The 15,918-nt window shown below is 40.0% G+C and overlaps 1 protein-coding gene and 1 long non-coding RNA gene across 2 annotated transcripts; one reads left to right on the top strand and one right to left on the bottom strand.

Annotated features, from left to right (window-relative positions):
* Window positions 1-42: 42 nt before the first annotated feature.
* LOC112261513 (visinin-like protein 1) lies at window positions 43-7,783 on the top strand. Its single transcript, XM_024436905.2, has 4 exons — window positions 43-322; window positions 2,944-3,110; window positions 4,653-4,868; window positions 5,776-7,783. The coding sequence occupies exons 2-4, from the start codon at window positions 2,949-2,951 to the stop codon at window positions 5,971-5,973; spliced, it is 576 nt and encodes a 191-aa protein (XP_024292673.1). The 5' UTR covers window positions 43-322; window positions 2,944-2,948; the 3' UTR covers window positions 5,974-7,783.
* Window positions 7,784-12,188: 4,405 nt separating this feature from the next.
* LOC112261516 lies at window positions 12,189-15,246 on the bottom strand. Its single transcript, XR_002955177.2, has 4 exons — window positions 15,146-15,246; window positions 14,093-14,207; window positions 13,611-13,772; window positions 12,189-13,120 (listed from the first exon to the last, which is right to left on the bottom strand). It is a non-coding gene; the product is annotated as an uncharacterized LOC112261516 (long non-coding RNA).
* Between the last annotated feature and the right edge of the window lie 672 nt (window positions 15,247-15,918).

Here is a 15,918-nt window from a genome sequence, read left to right as displayed (position 1 = left end):
TCAGTTGGAGCAATGCACAGAGACAACAGTCAACATAAGATCAATTTGTGATGCACACGGGTGACGCCGTATGTCTACAGTCGCATTACCAAAGACTAGCGTGGGATCGGTCCCTACTGCCGCTGCTGCTGCCTGCCTGCGCCTGTCTCATCTGGAATAGCACGGGAACCCGTTATTTTTCTCTCTGCGTCTTGAAGAGGCCAATTTTAGGGTATATTCCCATTTGGGCACTCTTGATCATCGGGAGGTTTTTTACTGTCTCACAATACACGACAGTGCAGACGACCATTAGCAATAGCATCTCCAAAAATTGTATAGTAAGGTAAGAAGCATGTGTCTGCAGAATGTCGTTTTTATGTTGGCATGGCATGTATTTAAATAGTTTGAGATGGTTGTCTATCGATATAATCATTTCCATTCACGATGTATCACATAATTGGGGGTTTTCCTGCCCTTATAGACACGTTTCAATGAATGAGATTTGGGGAGAGGTTTTGGCGTTTTATTTGGTGGATATGTGCATCCATCATTAACATTTGCATAACGTTTAGAAATATAAAAACATGCTTAACTAATTATATTTCGAAAATAATATTCATATCATGTTTTTCCGTTGGTTTATTCACATTTCACGAGAATGACCAGATGTCATTTGATTGGTTGATAGTTCATTTTTGACGTTTTTATCATTTTTAGATGGTGCGCATGGTGAAAAATGACATGAGTGAGTGGTGTGATTTCGGGCGGGTTATCACTAACCAGGTTTAATTCCCACACCACTGCGTCGTTTCTATCGGAATGCACTTGCATACCCCCCTCTATGTCCTAGCAGGTTTATACCATGAAATGGATATCTGAAACGACATGTTCTATCTGCAATTAAATTGCATTTTTTTTCTCCACATGACGTTAGTGTTGCGCGTACATGTGATGTGGACAACTATACATTTTTATATTTGGAACGACGTTAATCTAAGGGACTAGAATATTAAGCCTTCAGACCATAGGAGCCAAACCCATTTTCACCTTCCCTCTGATCTCTTTTCTCATCTTCAAGCAAAATGTTCCTCCTCAAGGTCATTCCATGCCTTAGGCTCATTTGATGTTATGTAAGATCCAAATAATTTCAACACAAGCCTTTTGGTAGCATCATCTAAATATATGTCGTTTTTTTAATGAACAATATCCTTTGCATATGTTGGGTATGCAACATACAGTGCAAATAGGCCAAGCCCGTGTCAATGTAGAGTGCCTGTGTATTGTGTAATGTGCCTGTATGGGGCATACATGGCCTCTGCAAAGAGGTCTGCACCTTTTTGGCATAGAAAGTGCACTGCTACATGGTTGTTGGTTCATGCACGGTGCTTGCTGTCAATGGCTCCATCACAATGTATGCCTACTGCATAGCCTAAACCTCAGGCCATCGACAGCTTTTGTCATATTATAGTTGTTCCAGTTACCATGGTCTCCCACAACTGTCAATTTACAATTAGTCTTTGAGTTCATTTTATTATGTTTTCTAGGACAGGATAACATTTTAGCATATAAGGCAACTGTATGAAGGCCCATGTATAGTTTCCATAGTCAACATATTGGCAGAACAGATGTAAACAGTAGCCACTGCCAATCTAGGCTGTCAGATTTGTGACTTTTTGTTATTTAAGATGATGATCCACTGTGAGAGAGCAGCTCACAAGTTGGGTTGATTCCCTTGTTGATTAATTATCTAGTCAATGGCTTTAAAGGATTAATGAAGTACTGCACCATCGATGCTCCCTCCCTCCGCCCAAAACATGCTGCCTGTCTGAAGAGAACCGCATCAACTCCTATCTAACTACAGACTCCCTCACTCTTCATCGTGTTATCATCTGAAGTTGCGGAAGGCATCGCCCAAGAATTTGCGAGATCAACATGAATGACTGTTTTGTTTTTACAGGGACTTTGAGATTACTTGTGTAATGAAATAAATATATTATTATTATTATTATTGCCCATGTACTCTATGGGTTACACACTGCTGACTTCATATAATTACTCCATTATGTGATGAGGACATGTCATTATCACTCACTTCGTTTTCATTAATGAATAGATTCCTCTAGAGGTTTATACTTTGACGTTATTAAACGTGAACTGCAGTTAAAAGCATGCGTGCCAACTGGCACACTATTCCCTATATAATAAACTACCAATGTACACTGTACATTTGGGACGAACACCAAACATCAGGCTATTGGTCATTTTGGAATCCAGAACAAAACTTGCGTGCGAAAGTCTGTCACAAGAGACTACAGGTAAAAACGTAGACCTAGGTTGTTACATGATAGGCAATGATTGAACGCTTGATGTGAGTCTTGCTGACTGCAGTGTTCCTGCCCAGCACTGTGTGATGTCAGGCCAGAGACTGTGGTGCCAACAGATTTAGAAAACACAAATAGAACACTGGCATCAGGCAGGCAAAGCAATTCATTATTGATGAATAGCTTTTCTATTTTTTTTTTTACTAATATCATTCCTTATAAAGGGACTGTTTGAAACAAAGCAGATTTGAGAGCAAACTTGTTGGTTACACTTCCAATGAAAACCCTCTCTTTATAACGCATTATAAGCATGTTTATAACACCTTATGCGTTATGCATAATGCATTATAATGCACAACATACATTTGAATGTGTGATAGGCTATTTCTCTCACCATGATTCAAATGAAGAAATGCCTTATTTACTGTGCTATATTGTACTACATGTTGGTATAAAAAAATACCCTGATGAAGGTCTACTGAGACTGAAACGTTGGTCTTGGATCCATTAAATGTTGCGAAGCAACAAGATCACCCATGTGCTGGAGTTTCCTTTCTAATCAGTATAAATCCTTCCCAGTCATCATTTTCAGAGATGTTTTATGTTATTGAGTCTCTTTGGTCATGTGCTTCCTGCACAACAGGCACCATGGGAAAACAGAACAGCAAGCTGACCCCTGAGGTGATGGAGGACCTGGTGAAGAGCACAGAGTTTAACGAACACGAGCTCAAGCAATGGTACAAAGGCTTCCTCAAAGACTGCCCCAGCGGCAGACTGAACCTGGACGAATTCCAACAGCTCTATGTCAAGGTGTGTTGTGATTGGCTACATTCTCTTATTGCAGATCAGGTGTGGTACATCTGCTTCACATGCTGGAGACATTATTTATATGGTGTTATAACTTCTAACTAGGGAAATTATTGATATCATGATTATATAATGTGATGCTAAGAAATCTTTGTGAAGCTAGAACAGAGCGGAATCAGGGTTTGATTTCTCTGTTCGTATTCAAAAGGCACTGTTGTTCAATATATTTTCTAACTGATCATAATGCCTGAACAGTTGTCGCTCTGAGCTATGTATTATGGAATCCTTGTAAATGGTTGAAAGGAAACCAGTAGAGGTATGTGGGTAAAATCACTGGGGAGCCAAGCCAGGAAAAACAACCTGTGTTGTGATAAATGGCTTTGTTTGCTCTATTACCTGTTAGTTCATATGCCTAGAAAACCATTATATATTGGCCTAAGGCCGAGACAATAAAAAGACCAAGTGTCAGAATAAATTCAACCACACCTTCGTTACATCACAAAACAGGAGAGCAACATCTGTCCGGTGGAGTCCACAAAGCATATTGCATGTAACAAACCGTTGCATGACCTATAGCATGGTCAAGCAAGTTCATCTTTTCAACATTTTCGGACTACTAAACCAACACCATAGAGTTACCACAAGTCGCAAAGAAAACAGGAGCTGCCTCCACTATTCCAGCACCGTTTCAAATGTAACATTTCAACATCATCAAATCACTCACCTATACTTAGTCTAATACAGTGACAACTAAAAGATTCCCAAAACAATTTAGTCCAATCAACGTAAGCAAAGTATCATGTGGCTGTCCATGGTACTGATTTCTGTGTGTGCATAAGTAGAAAAAACATGTTGACTCACCCTACTACCAATGCCATCCTCCTCTCTTTCATGTTGCCGGAACGGTCTATGACTCAGTCATACAGTACACACTATTAGTTTTTGTTATCCTAGGCTACCTTGCTAAAATGCTTGCTCTCTAGTCTAACTAGTTATCATTAGCCTACCAAACTGGCTTCGCTTCACACTTTTTTTGGTGTGCCAACACCATTCACAGTTGAGTTCACTCAGTTTAGCTCAACGCTGATGGCCTGTTATTGTATACAAATAAATATCAAGGGAGGCCAAATGCTCGCTGGCTTCCCTTGCATCCAATGTTACGGGCGGCAACAATGTCATACTCTTTTTGACCAGACAGCATTAGATAGATGGGCAACACATACAGAGACAGAGGGGCACTGTTTCGCTCACTAGGATGCTTTCTCCGGTGAGATACATTAAGTTTTTGCGAATTGAAGGAAAATTCTGAAACACAGAGACGAAAGATAAAACCATTTCTGTTTAATTGGATTTTTCTTGGTACATTTTTGGTGGAAGCCTGGCTTCCCTTGGCATCAATGAATACACAACACTGAAGGAAGCTGTTCCTTTCAGTTAGAGAGCTAAGTTAGATAGAGCTAAAGACATGTTTTTAAACATCATGTCAGAGATGAATAAATAATTGGATATCACAGCTGTCTCTCAATCAATCACTCTACTTTGCAGTTCTTCCCGTATGGCGACGCATCAAAGTTTGCACAGCACGCCTTTAGGACCTTCGACAAGAACAGCGACGGCACCATCGACTTCCGAGAGTTCATCTGTGCCTTGTCTATCACATCGCGTGGCAGCTTCGAGCAGAAGCTCAACTGGGCATTCAACATGTACGACCTGGATGGAGACGGCAAGATCACCAGGGTGGAGATGTTGGAGATCATCGAGGTAAGGAATCACATTGATGGCTGGTTTCCCAGACACAGATTAAGCCACATTCTGGATTAAAAAGCTATTTCCTCCATTGAAATAGCTTTTTAGGAGGCGTCCCGGGTGGCGCAGTGGTCTAGGGCACTGCATCGCAGCGCTAGCTGTGCCACCAGAGACTCTGGGTTCGTGCCCAGGCTCTGTTGCAGCTGGCCGCAACCGGGAGGTCCATGGGGCGATGCACAATTTTCCTATTGTCATTGCGCACCAGCGACTCCTGTGGCAGGCCTCTGACACATTGGTGTGGCTGGCTTCCTGGTTGGAGGTGTGCTGTGTCAAGAAGCAGTTGGGTTGTGTTTCGGACCTTTCGACCTTCGTCTCTCCCAAGCCCGTACGGGAGTTGACGAGACAAGATAGTAATTACTAACAATTGGATACCACGAAAAGGGGCTAAAATAAAAAAGCTTAAAATTACCATATAACAGATGGTATATAAACGTCATGGTAACAATCCAGTGTAATCTGTGTCCGGGAAACCAGCCCTATACTGTGTGTTTAAAACAAATTACACTGGATTGTTACCGTGATGTTTATATACCATTTGTTAAAGCTATCTATCCAGTTTGAAGTAATCAGCAGTGCATGTTATTAGAATGTATTCTGCAAAGACAAACATGGCTAAAAGGAAACATTGAGACAGAGGACAGTCAAGTTTAGCTAGATAATCAGGAGAATGTGTAGGACTACAGTGTTATATTGTGGGGAACATTGGTAAATAACTGCAGCAGTATTGAGATTAAACTTCGAACATGTTAACATATTAACTAAGACTGTCTGAAAATAGGTATTTCATTAATTATACCCCTGTTCCTTTATGTGGTATTGCCTTACTTATCATCCGTCCATGTCGTCCCCTGTGTCTCTCTAGGCCATTTACAAAATGGTGGGCACTGTGATCATGATGAAGATGAACGAGGACGGCCTGACACCGGAGCAGAGGGTGGACAGGATCTTCAGCAAGATGGATAAGAACAACGACGACCAAATCTCATTGGATGAGTTCAAAGAGGCGGCCAAGAGTGATCCTTCCATCGTGCTCCTCTTGCAGTGTGATATGCAGAAGTGAGAAGGAGGTGCTCATCTGTATAAAACCAGACGTGTACACTCTCTTTGGACAGGCAGCACATGTTTTAATGTCTCATTAAGTTCTTCTTCTCAGCCATTTCCACAGGAAAAAAAAATATGCTTGGACTATTTTTCAATGGACTCGCTTCTTGTGGTTGTATGCATGAGAATGTGAAATAGCGGAATCATTTTGAATATATTATATTACACAATATCATGATACGTTTATATTTTATCAAACCTAACCTGCCAATGTGAATTGTGCACCAGTAATCCTACTCCATTTACCCATTCACTTTTAGGCTAGCTTGTATATCAGTGAAGCGCTATACATTGAATTATTCTGTTCTTGCAGTATTTAGATGATCCATGTACACTGTGGCAGCTAGCTGCTAATGCTAATGCTAATGCTTAACATACTGGTAATGAACAATAATTCCTATGATAATTGTAACTCGCCTCTATAATATCCAAACTTCTTGAGCTCTTGGAAAAATAGAGACTGGAACTGTGTAGGTTCCAATCTTTGCATGCATGTGTTATGTGTTCAGACTCTATATAATCTAACCTCTTCAATTTTTGCATCCTCAAGAGCGGTATTCCAGAAATAGCCCTCCGAAAAAGCGTTTGGTATTGTTGCATGGGATGTACAGTAGTGATTCACCAGACCATTATATTATTAACTTCCTGTGGGAGCATGTTGCCCTCATTATTAATAACATTACGTATGTGTAATTAATATGACACGAGTTCTTGAATGATAGCTAATTACGAGCCCTTGTTGTAACCTTTCACACAGAGTCCAGATGTATCTGAAAGTTGAGTATTGAATTAAAGTCCAGCACTATAGAACAACTAGTGAATAAATACGCTGCTGATGATATACTATATTTCCCTGATAATATTATTCTATTGCACTGTTGCCATCAATCAACACCAGGTCAATGCTTATCCATCTTCAATGGTATCAACCACCTATCACTCTTAGCATTGCTGGATACATAATGCGCCATGATAACTCCAAATTGGTTGGAATTCTCCGCCTGTACGTTTGCCCACTCGATTTACAATACAAAGTAACATCACACATATCAATATGTTTACAGTAGCACAGAGCACGGCAGAAATTGAACAAATCTTGGCTTTCAAGCATGGCGTCCGGAGCTTGTGAATTTCCAAAACCAGATACGAAAAGCCTTAAGAGTTTACTGGACATACTGCGTTCCTACAAAAGGTACTTTTATATAAAACAACTTTTTATTGAAGGTTTAATCTTCTAATCTCTCAATAAATCTAAGTTTACAATGGTCTGTGATGGTGCAGAACCCCTCCATGAGTTGCAAGAAGTGCTAGGTAAAAAAAACAACGCTTCTGTTTCAAATTTACTCCTATATGGATTGCAGATATCGTGAAAATGTGCATTTCATTGAACATACAAGACCGATTTACCATTTCGAAGCTATGCAGGCATGTACTGGCAAACATTCCACTCATTATACTAGTGGAAGCTGACACCGTTTTTTGACAGTTCTGGATACAGCATAATGTAGACTTGAATGCTCATTATTGATTATTATTTGTCTATACTATTATGTGTACAGGATGATCCAAACTTCATGGCAACAATCTTTGTCAAGTAAATGTTTATACTGAATATGAAAAATCTAATTTAAAAGATAAGTGACTGTGTATTTTTTTTGTTTTGTTCTTTTTATACATGTGGCATGTGTTGCACCCAAAATGACATAGTTACATTCTTTATGTAGTACTAATGAAACTCAATAAAAACATCTATGGGCTTTTTCAAAAGGCATGGTCTGGTAAGTGTGATGCTATTCCTTAACCAATCAATCAAGAATATTACACATTTCCGTGATTGATACGCCAACATGGAAATGATGCAAGTTGACAATTGGTTAGGTTCCAAAGGTATATATTTTGTGATGCATTTTATTGTTGTTTGAGGTGGAATTATTCACCTTTCAAGATTCTCTGATTTAACCATTCTTTCCCATTTCTGTCTATTTTCCCACCAATGTCTGTATTTGCCTTTATTACAACCAATGACTGTTGGTTAAGCTAAGATTTGCTATATAATCAGGGGTAAAAGTAAGGCGGTACGGTCCGGTATGGCATCCCAGCAAAATAAAGGGGTGGTGGTTACACCATGGGGGTACGCCATACCGGTAAAACATGAGCCTCTCACAATAATGAAAACAAAATGTCAAGAAAACTGTAGGCTGTTACACCATTATTTATCATTACTTCATGTCAGAGGCATGAAAAATTAGCGGATGGACTTGAAAACTGGTGGTGTAGGCCAGGGTTTTCCAAACTAGGTCCTAGTAAAGGAGCCCTTTGAAGAGATAATTTGACAATCAGATAAAAAGCATCATGACTGGTTGTGTTTATGACACAATAAAAGGTAATACATTTGAAAAGTTAAATGACAAATCTTTACAGCTAGGCCCACAGAGATCCTATTGAATTAACAGGGATTCTATATGTAGTTCTATGATTAGGCCCCTAAACATTTTTGGTGCAAGCGCATGCACATATAGGAGGTCCCGAACCGGGAAGAAATTAATTATACATTCTCCCCTGTATATATATTTTTTGTAACAGTAGGAATTCCAACATAATACATTCTTAGAAAAATTGGCTGCTTAAAACACATGCCAAAAAATGTTGTCTTTCGTCTCTCTGTTACATTAATGCCCTTCAATTCGCAAGAGGCTGAATGTATATCACTGGAGAAAGCGTCCAAGCGAACGAAACAGTGCCCCTCTATCTCTGTATGTGTAGGCCATCCATGCTGTTTGGTCAAAAAGAGTATGACATTGTTGCTGCCCTAGTGCTGAATGCAAGGGAAGCCAGCGAGCATTTGGCCTCCCTTGATCATTTTAGGCCATCAGCATTGAACTAAACTGAGTGAGCTCAGCTGTGAATGGCACACCAAAAAAAAGCGTCAAGGGAAGCCAGTTTGGATTTGGCTTCACACCAATCACATCACATTAGAAGCCAAACATCATTGACAGAACACTTGAATTGTTACATCTCATATAATCTGCCTTTTCCTAAATTAGACATGGATGGAGATAGGGATTTGTGGTTTTACTTAATTCTACATACTGGCCAATAATTATAACGGCGATTCCAACCATAAATTCATACATTGTGCCCTTGGCCTAAGAGGATGGAAGTTCAACATGTAGCTAGATGTAGTAACATCAGGCTAATGTTAACTAGCTGGCCTGGCACATCGTTGCCCATGAAAGGAAGTTAGGCTAGAGAGCAAGCATTTTAGCCAGGTAGACTAGGACAACAAAAACTAAAAACGTGTATGACAGAATTGGGCCGAATTAGACCGTTTAGGCAACATGAAAGAGGATGGCATGGGCATTTCTCTACAAGTAGGGTGAGTCAACATATTTTTTCTACTTGCGGGCACACACGCAAACACACACACACACACACACACACACACACACACACACACACACACACACACACACACACACACAACCCTACAGCATGGTAACTCTCTGTGGTTCTAAATCAATAATTGTTTTGTAGTCTGAAAATGTTGGAAACGTTAACTCGCTTGACCATGCTGTAGGTCATGTAACTGCTTGTTACATGCAGTACGTTTTGTGGACTTCACTGGACAGGTGTTGCTCTCCGGTTTTGTGATGAAACAAAGGTGTGGTTGAATTTATTCTGCTATTGTCTTTTTATTGTCTCGGCCTTAGGCCTACAGTATATAGACACTACATGACCAAAAGTATATGGAACATCTCATTTCAAAATCATGGGCATTAATTTAGAGTTGGTCTCCCCTTTGCTTCTATAACAGCCTCCACTATTCTGTGAAGGCTTTCCACTAGATGTTGGAACATTGCTGCGGGTACATGCTTCCATTCAGCCACAAGAGCACTGATGTTGGGCGATTAGGCCTGGCTCGCAGTCTGCGTTCTAATTCATCCCAAAGGTGTTCAATGGGGTTGAGGTCAGAGCTCTGTGCAGGCCAGTCAAGTTCTTCCACAGTGAACTCGACAAACCATTTCTGTATGGACCTCGCTTTGTGCACGGGGGTATTGTCATGTTGAAACAGGAAGGGGCCTTCTACACCACTCCAGCCGGGGATCTTAGAATTGTGTGCGGCTACTCGGCCATGGAAACCCATTTCATGAAGCTTCCAACGAACAGTTCTTGTGCTGGCGTTTCTTCCAGAGGCAGTTTTGAACTCAGTAGTGAGTGTTGCAAACGAGGACAGAAAATATTTACGTGCTACTCGCTTCAGCACTCGGCGGCCTCTTTCTGTGACCTCGTGTGGCCTACTACTTTGCGGATGAGCTATTGTTGCTCATAAACATTTCCACTTCACAGTTGACCGGGGCACCTCTAGCAGGACAAGATATTTGACAAGCTGACTTGCTGGAAAAGTGCAGTGGTGACCCGTCAATCAGGCCAGGTGGGGCATTATTATAAATAATAATAACCAAATTATTTGTTTTTTAAAAACCTGTTTTGCATGTTATTTTGGCATTAATACTTGTCACATATCAGTTTGCAAACAACGTAAAAAATACATGAGCATTGAGTTAAGAAGTCGCATACAAACATGATCTCTTTTTTGCTTTCTTGAGTAAGGCAGCTCCAAAATGTAGGTGTTTCAGCCTAGCTCAGTGCTTTCTGTGGTGGTAGGGCAGCCAGCGGAAAATACGAAGCGTATGGGGTTGGTACTGTTCTCTAGTTGCGCTGTGATTGGCTCAGTGTTCTGTAACTCATTGGGACACGATACCACCACAAAATCTACGGGGAGAGCTCGAAACTTCAAGCCCCTTGGGTGCTGCCATGGAGTTACATTAGAACTGCCCAAAAGGCCAAATAAATTAACTGAACAATTTTGATAAAAATCTATGTCAGATTGATTCTGACAAATATATTGGTATTATGTAAAAGCTATAGAGGCCATTTGAGAGCTATCAGGATTAGCTCACATACCGAGATGGAGTGTTTCACTGCTGTGATCAAACTTCATGTACCAACAGCAATTCATGTTCCATCAGGAAATGATGAAAGTACAATTTGCATCTCACAGAGAGGGACCTATGTACATTAAGACACAAATATGAATTCAAAAGAATGTGGGAATATTCAATATACAGTATTCGTATTCTCAGTATTGTGGACTATAGGGAGAGTTGTGTACTAAAAGGGCCAGTCGTGGGCTTTGGCTTGGAGATTATCCATTGAGCTTTTTTTGTACAGGGTTAAGCTTCATCTGTGTCTGGGAAACCATGCCCTGACCAAACTAAAATAGAGACATAAAAAAGGAACTAAGGTCAGGACGTGACACACATTTATACATGGATAAACATATATATATACATGTATATCTAAAAGAAAGTGTCTGCCCTATATATGAGGGATATAACATTATATTTAACCCCTTATTTTTAGGCACTAAACTATCTCCAGATACAGTGCCTTCGGAAAGTATTCAAACCCTTTACACAAAGCTTTATTCTAAAATGATTTAAATATTTTGAAAGATCTCAGCAATCTACACACAATACCCCATAATGACAAAGTGAAAACAGGTTTTTAGACATTTTTGCAAATAAAAAAACAGAAATACCTTATTTACATAAGTATTCAGACCCTTTACTATGAGACTCGAAATTGAGCTCAGGTGCATCTGGTTTACATTGTTCATCCTTGAGATGTTTTTACAACTTGATTGGAGTCCACCTGTGTTAAATTCAATTGATCGGACATGATTTGGAAAGGCACACAACTGTCTATATAAGGTCCCACAGTTGATAGTACAAGTCAGAGCAAAAACCAAGCCATGAGGTCGATTGCTCAGTTTGGCCAGGGGCCAGCTCTTGGAAGAGTTTTGGTGGTTCCAAAATTCTTCCATTTAAGACTTATGGAGGTGACTGTGTTCTTGGAAACCGTCAATGCTGCAGCAATTTTTCGGTACCCTTCCCCAGATCTGTGCCTCGACACAATTCTGTCTCGGAGCTCTACGGACAATTCCTTCGAAACTCATGGTTTGGTTTTTGCTCTGACATGCACTGTCAACTGTGGGACCTTATATAGACAGGTGTGTGCCTATTTTCTCTTTGTCATTATGGGGTAATGTGTGTAGATTGATGAGGGGGAAAAAAAAGAATACATTCATTTTAGAATAAGGCTGTAACGTAACAAAATGTGGAAAAAGGGATGGGTTCTGAATACTTTCCGAATGCACTGTACACATACAAAAATGTACTCATTGCACTGTGACGCACCACCTCCCTGTACTGTTAGTCGCTAATGTCTCTTCACCTTCAGTGGCTCCATCTCTTCAGCCAGCTGTTCCATCCTGTTCCTCCCGTCAACATACTGGCAATCAACTTCCTTGGTAGTTTTCTCATGCTCCTCCAGCTCCTCCTTTGCTTCCTCCACAGTTTTCTTCCCACCATTCGATTCTCTGCTGGTTCTCTTGAGCCACTTCTTCCTGTAGCATTTGATGACGTTAGCACGGTCAATTTAATGTAAAGGTTTTTCAGAATCAATCAAACCAACATCGATCATCTCCATAGGAAATCAAAGCATAATTTGTAATCATGGATCAATAAAGTTCTCAGTCTGTTCCTCCTCGACATTCTCAAGCTCTGTCACACTGGCCTTGACCTGATTCACTGTGGCCTGCATTCAAAAATACAGGTAAACAGTTAAACAGCATTTATGTCATACATTAAATAGAGGTGTATCATGCACAATAGCAGACAGCAGCACTCTGCATTGATATACAGGAAATGCATTTTTATTTTTGAGATGCAATTATTACAATTGTAACAAGCGTGCTTACAGTCACAACACAATACCAGTCTTTTTCAGTCATTATGGGGTCATGATGGTGCTTAAGTGTGATGAAGCAACGCATCTGACTGTTATCTATTCAATGCATCAATGTTTAAATTTTATACAGCAGTGACTGACACATTACAACACAGTTCAAGACATTACCAGGGCCATGATGGTGTTGTGTAGTTTGGCCTCCATGCGCTGGATGTCCTCAGTGACTGAGCCCAGGTGAAGATGAAACCCGGGAGAGCTGGGCCTTGTAGTTCTTCAGCTCTGACTCCAATTTGCTGAGAAATGCAACTACAAATCAATACAATTCTGAAAGACAAGATCAGGTTTAGGGCGGAAACTTAATTCCCTTCTATTATCGCCTCCTGGAAAAAGAGATCAGTCCTCTCATGGGACTTCCTGGTTAAATAAAACATGAAATAAATAGATAGAAAAGATTTAGTGCAGATGCGTTTCTGTGCAAGCTCTTTCATCAACCAATACAATAATAGTGTTGTTTTTTTACACAACTGAAAACTTCAAGGAGTAGGGCATTCAAGGAGTTGGTCTGATGAGAATCCGTAATGTCATCGACCTCCCCCTTGCTTGAGGAACAATAGAGGAACGATAGAGAACAAAAGAGGAACCCCCACACTTGTGCTATGTCATGACATACCTGGAACACCTACTGAGATGTGCCTCTTGTTAAGTAAATCAGGTCTTAAATGAGGTGAAAATGAGACTGGAGTGGAAAATAGTAGAGACCAGATGAACAAAATAGTTACTTACCGAATTTCTGTCTCCAGATCTCCCCTGAGGTATTTGGCCATGCCGAAGTCTGGGGTGTAGTATCGGTTGCGGTAAACCTGATCTCCTTCGACAGTGAAGGCCTCGCGACAGTTCCTTGGGGGGTCGGCCTTGTCGCATCACCCTCCTGGCTGCGTCCTTCCCCTGCAATCAAAATAGGGGAAGAGACATTAGTACCTGGGCACTTTATAACCATCGACTCGAGCAAGCAAGGGGTCTACCTTTTACATTTGCAGCAAAGTCTACTGCCAACTTAAACTATCTTCATCAAACTTTAGCCACATACAGTGCCCATTCTATGCAAGACAGCCTGATACATTACATGATGGTACAGTTAGAAGCACAATTGTGCCACTTTTCTATCTTTCAATTTGATCTACCTCAATGCACTCTCCTTCAAACAGTTTGTTGGACTGTGCATGCAACATGTAAATATTATGAACTTGATCCGGGTAGAAACTAACTTTGATGATGAGAATGGATTATATGCCCCTCTTGTCAATGAGACAGTTGGTAATGACTGGGTTGGCTATGCTTAGAGAGTCCAGCACCGAGGGGTAGTCAGGATGATTGACTCCCCTGAAACACAACAGAATACAAAAACACATTTATACAAAATAGCTTTACTGACTCAACATGTTTATATACAGTTTGTTATGTGCATATAACATAATTATTTGTTAACATTAAGACTTCTCTACACACAGCGAAAACTAAATATGGCCATTGACCAAATATGGTCAATAGTAGCTACCGCTATTCAACAACAACAATAAAAAATGATGTCAGCTTCCCAAATGGCACCATATTCCCTACATAGTGCACTACTTTTTTCTTTCTTGGTTAAGAATTGAGACTGGGTTATTGACCTGTGATTTACGGTAAAAGAGGCGTTTAAAGTACAGACATTAGTAAAAGTGAGCAACATCATTAAACTCTCCATTGAACATATACAAACACACACACTGACACCGCCACAGACACTCACACACAATCGTTACAAGTAAAATCACTTTATTTATCTAGTCTCCACATTTGAAGAAGTCATTTGGACAAATTCACTTATAATGTATTAAAGTAGTCAAAAGTTGAGTATTTGGTCCCACATTCCTTGCACGCCAAGACTACATCAAGCGTGTGACTCTACAGCCTGGTTGGATGCATTTGGGGGATGTCTGTAGAGTCACAAGCTTGACGTAAGCATGACTTGCAAGGAATGTGGGACTGAATAATATATGTTTGACTACTTGAATACACTGTAAGCTGAATTTTTCCAAGTACTTATGACTGCTTCACATGGGGGGACTAGATATATAAAGTGCTTTCATTTCCAAACATTAAAACAGATACGTGTGAAAATACCCTAGAATAAAAGGTGACATTATGTACTGTCGCCTCACATGAAACATTTCAAATCCAAAATGCTGGAGTATAGAGACAAATTTAAAATGTTATCTTCACTTCACTGGAGGGGAACAATAGTATATGGAATGGGAGTCTATAACATGAGACTTTACCTTTCACCATTTTTCACGAAACCCTTCAATGATACTCCTCTGTTAGTGACGGTGGCCTTTCCACCAAGACCCACTATTACAGCAGTCAGGATGACACTTTTCCCACCTGCAAAAACAAATCAGATCAAATTCACATGGCAAAACAACATAGCCGAAATTGGTCCCACTCATTTATAGTACAATGAATAGCCACAATAAAAAATCTACTTGAATGAGTAGGTGTGTCCTAACCTTTGACTGGTACTGTATGTTGTAGTTTAGATCCTATTTTACATCATCTGAGGTGTTGGTTTTGTGCCTGCCATCGGTTGAGACACAGCATACTATTGAATGCAAGGTAGGTGTCAGATATCAGAGAACGTTGACATGAGTGGGAATATCCATTGTTATAAATTAAACGGGCAGTCTTTTATAGGAAACCTATTGAAATCATAGAAATATAGACAATAGAATAAAAAACAATACCCATTCAAGTTGACATTTGACGGTGGGTGGACCGGCGTAATTGGAAGTTAAAGTTTGAATTTAATTTAAATGTCAGGAGTCTGAAGGGATAGTTCCATTCTATTAATTATATTTCCATGATTGAAATGACCCCCACCCTGTATTCAAGAGTATGACAGACACACCACAAACACTTCAGATTATGTCAAATAGTGTCCAAACTAAAACATTTGAGATTTTTAAAATTTTTATAATTGATGTTAATAGTACATTTTTTGTATTTATTATTAAACACTTTCTTTTACAAGAAATCATAGAATAGTTTGACA

This window comes from Oncorhynchus tshawytscha, linkage group LG11 (assembly GCF_018296145.1).
Source record: "Oncorhynchus tshawytscha isolate Ot180627B linkage group LG11, Otsh_v2.0, whole genome shotgun sequence".
Classification (NCBI taxonomy): Eukaryota; Metazoa; Chordata; class Actinopteri; order Salmoniformes; family Salmonidae; genus Oncorhynchus; species Oncorhynchus tshawytscha.
This window is presented reverse-complemented; position numbering and strand designations above follow the sequence as displayed.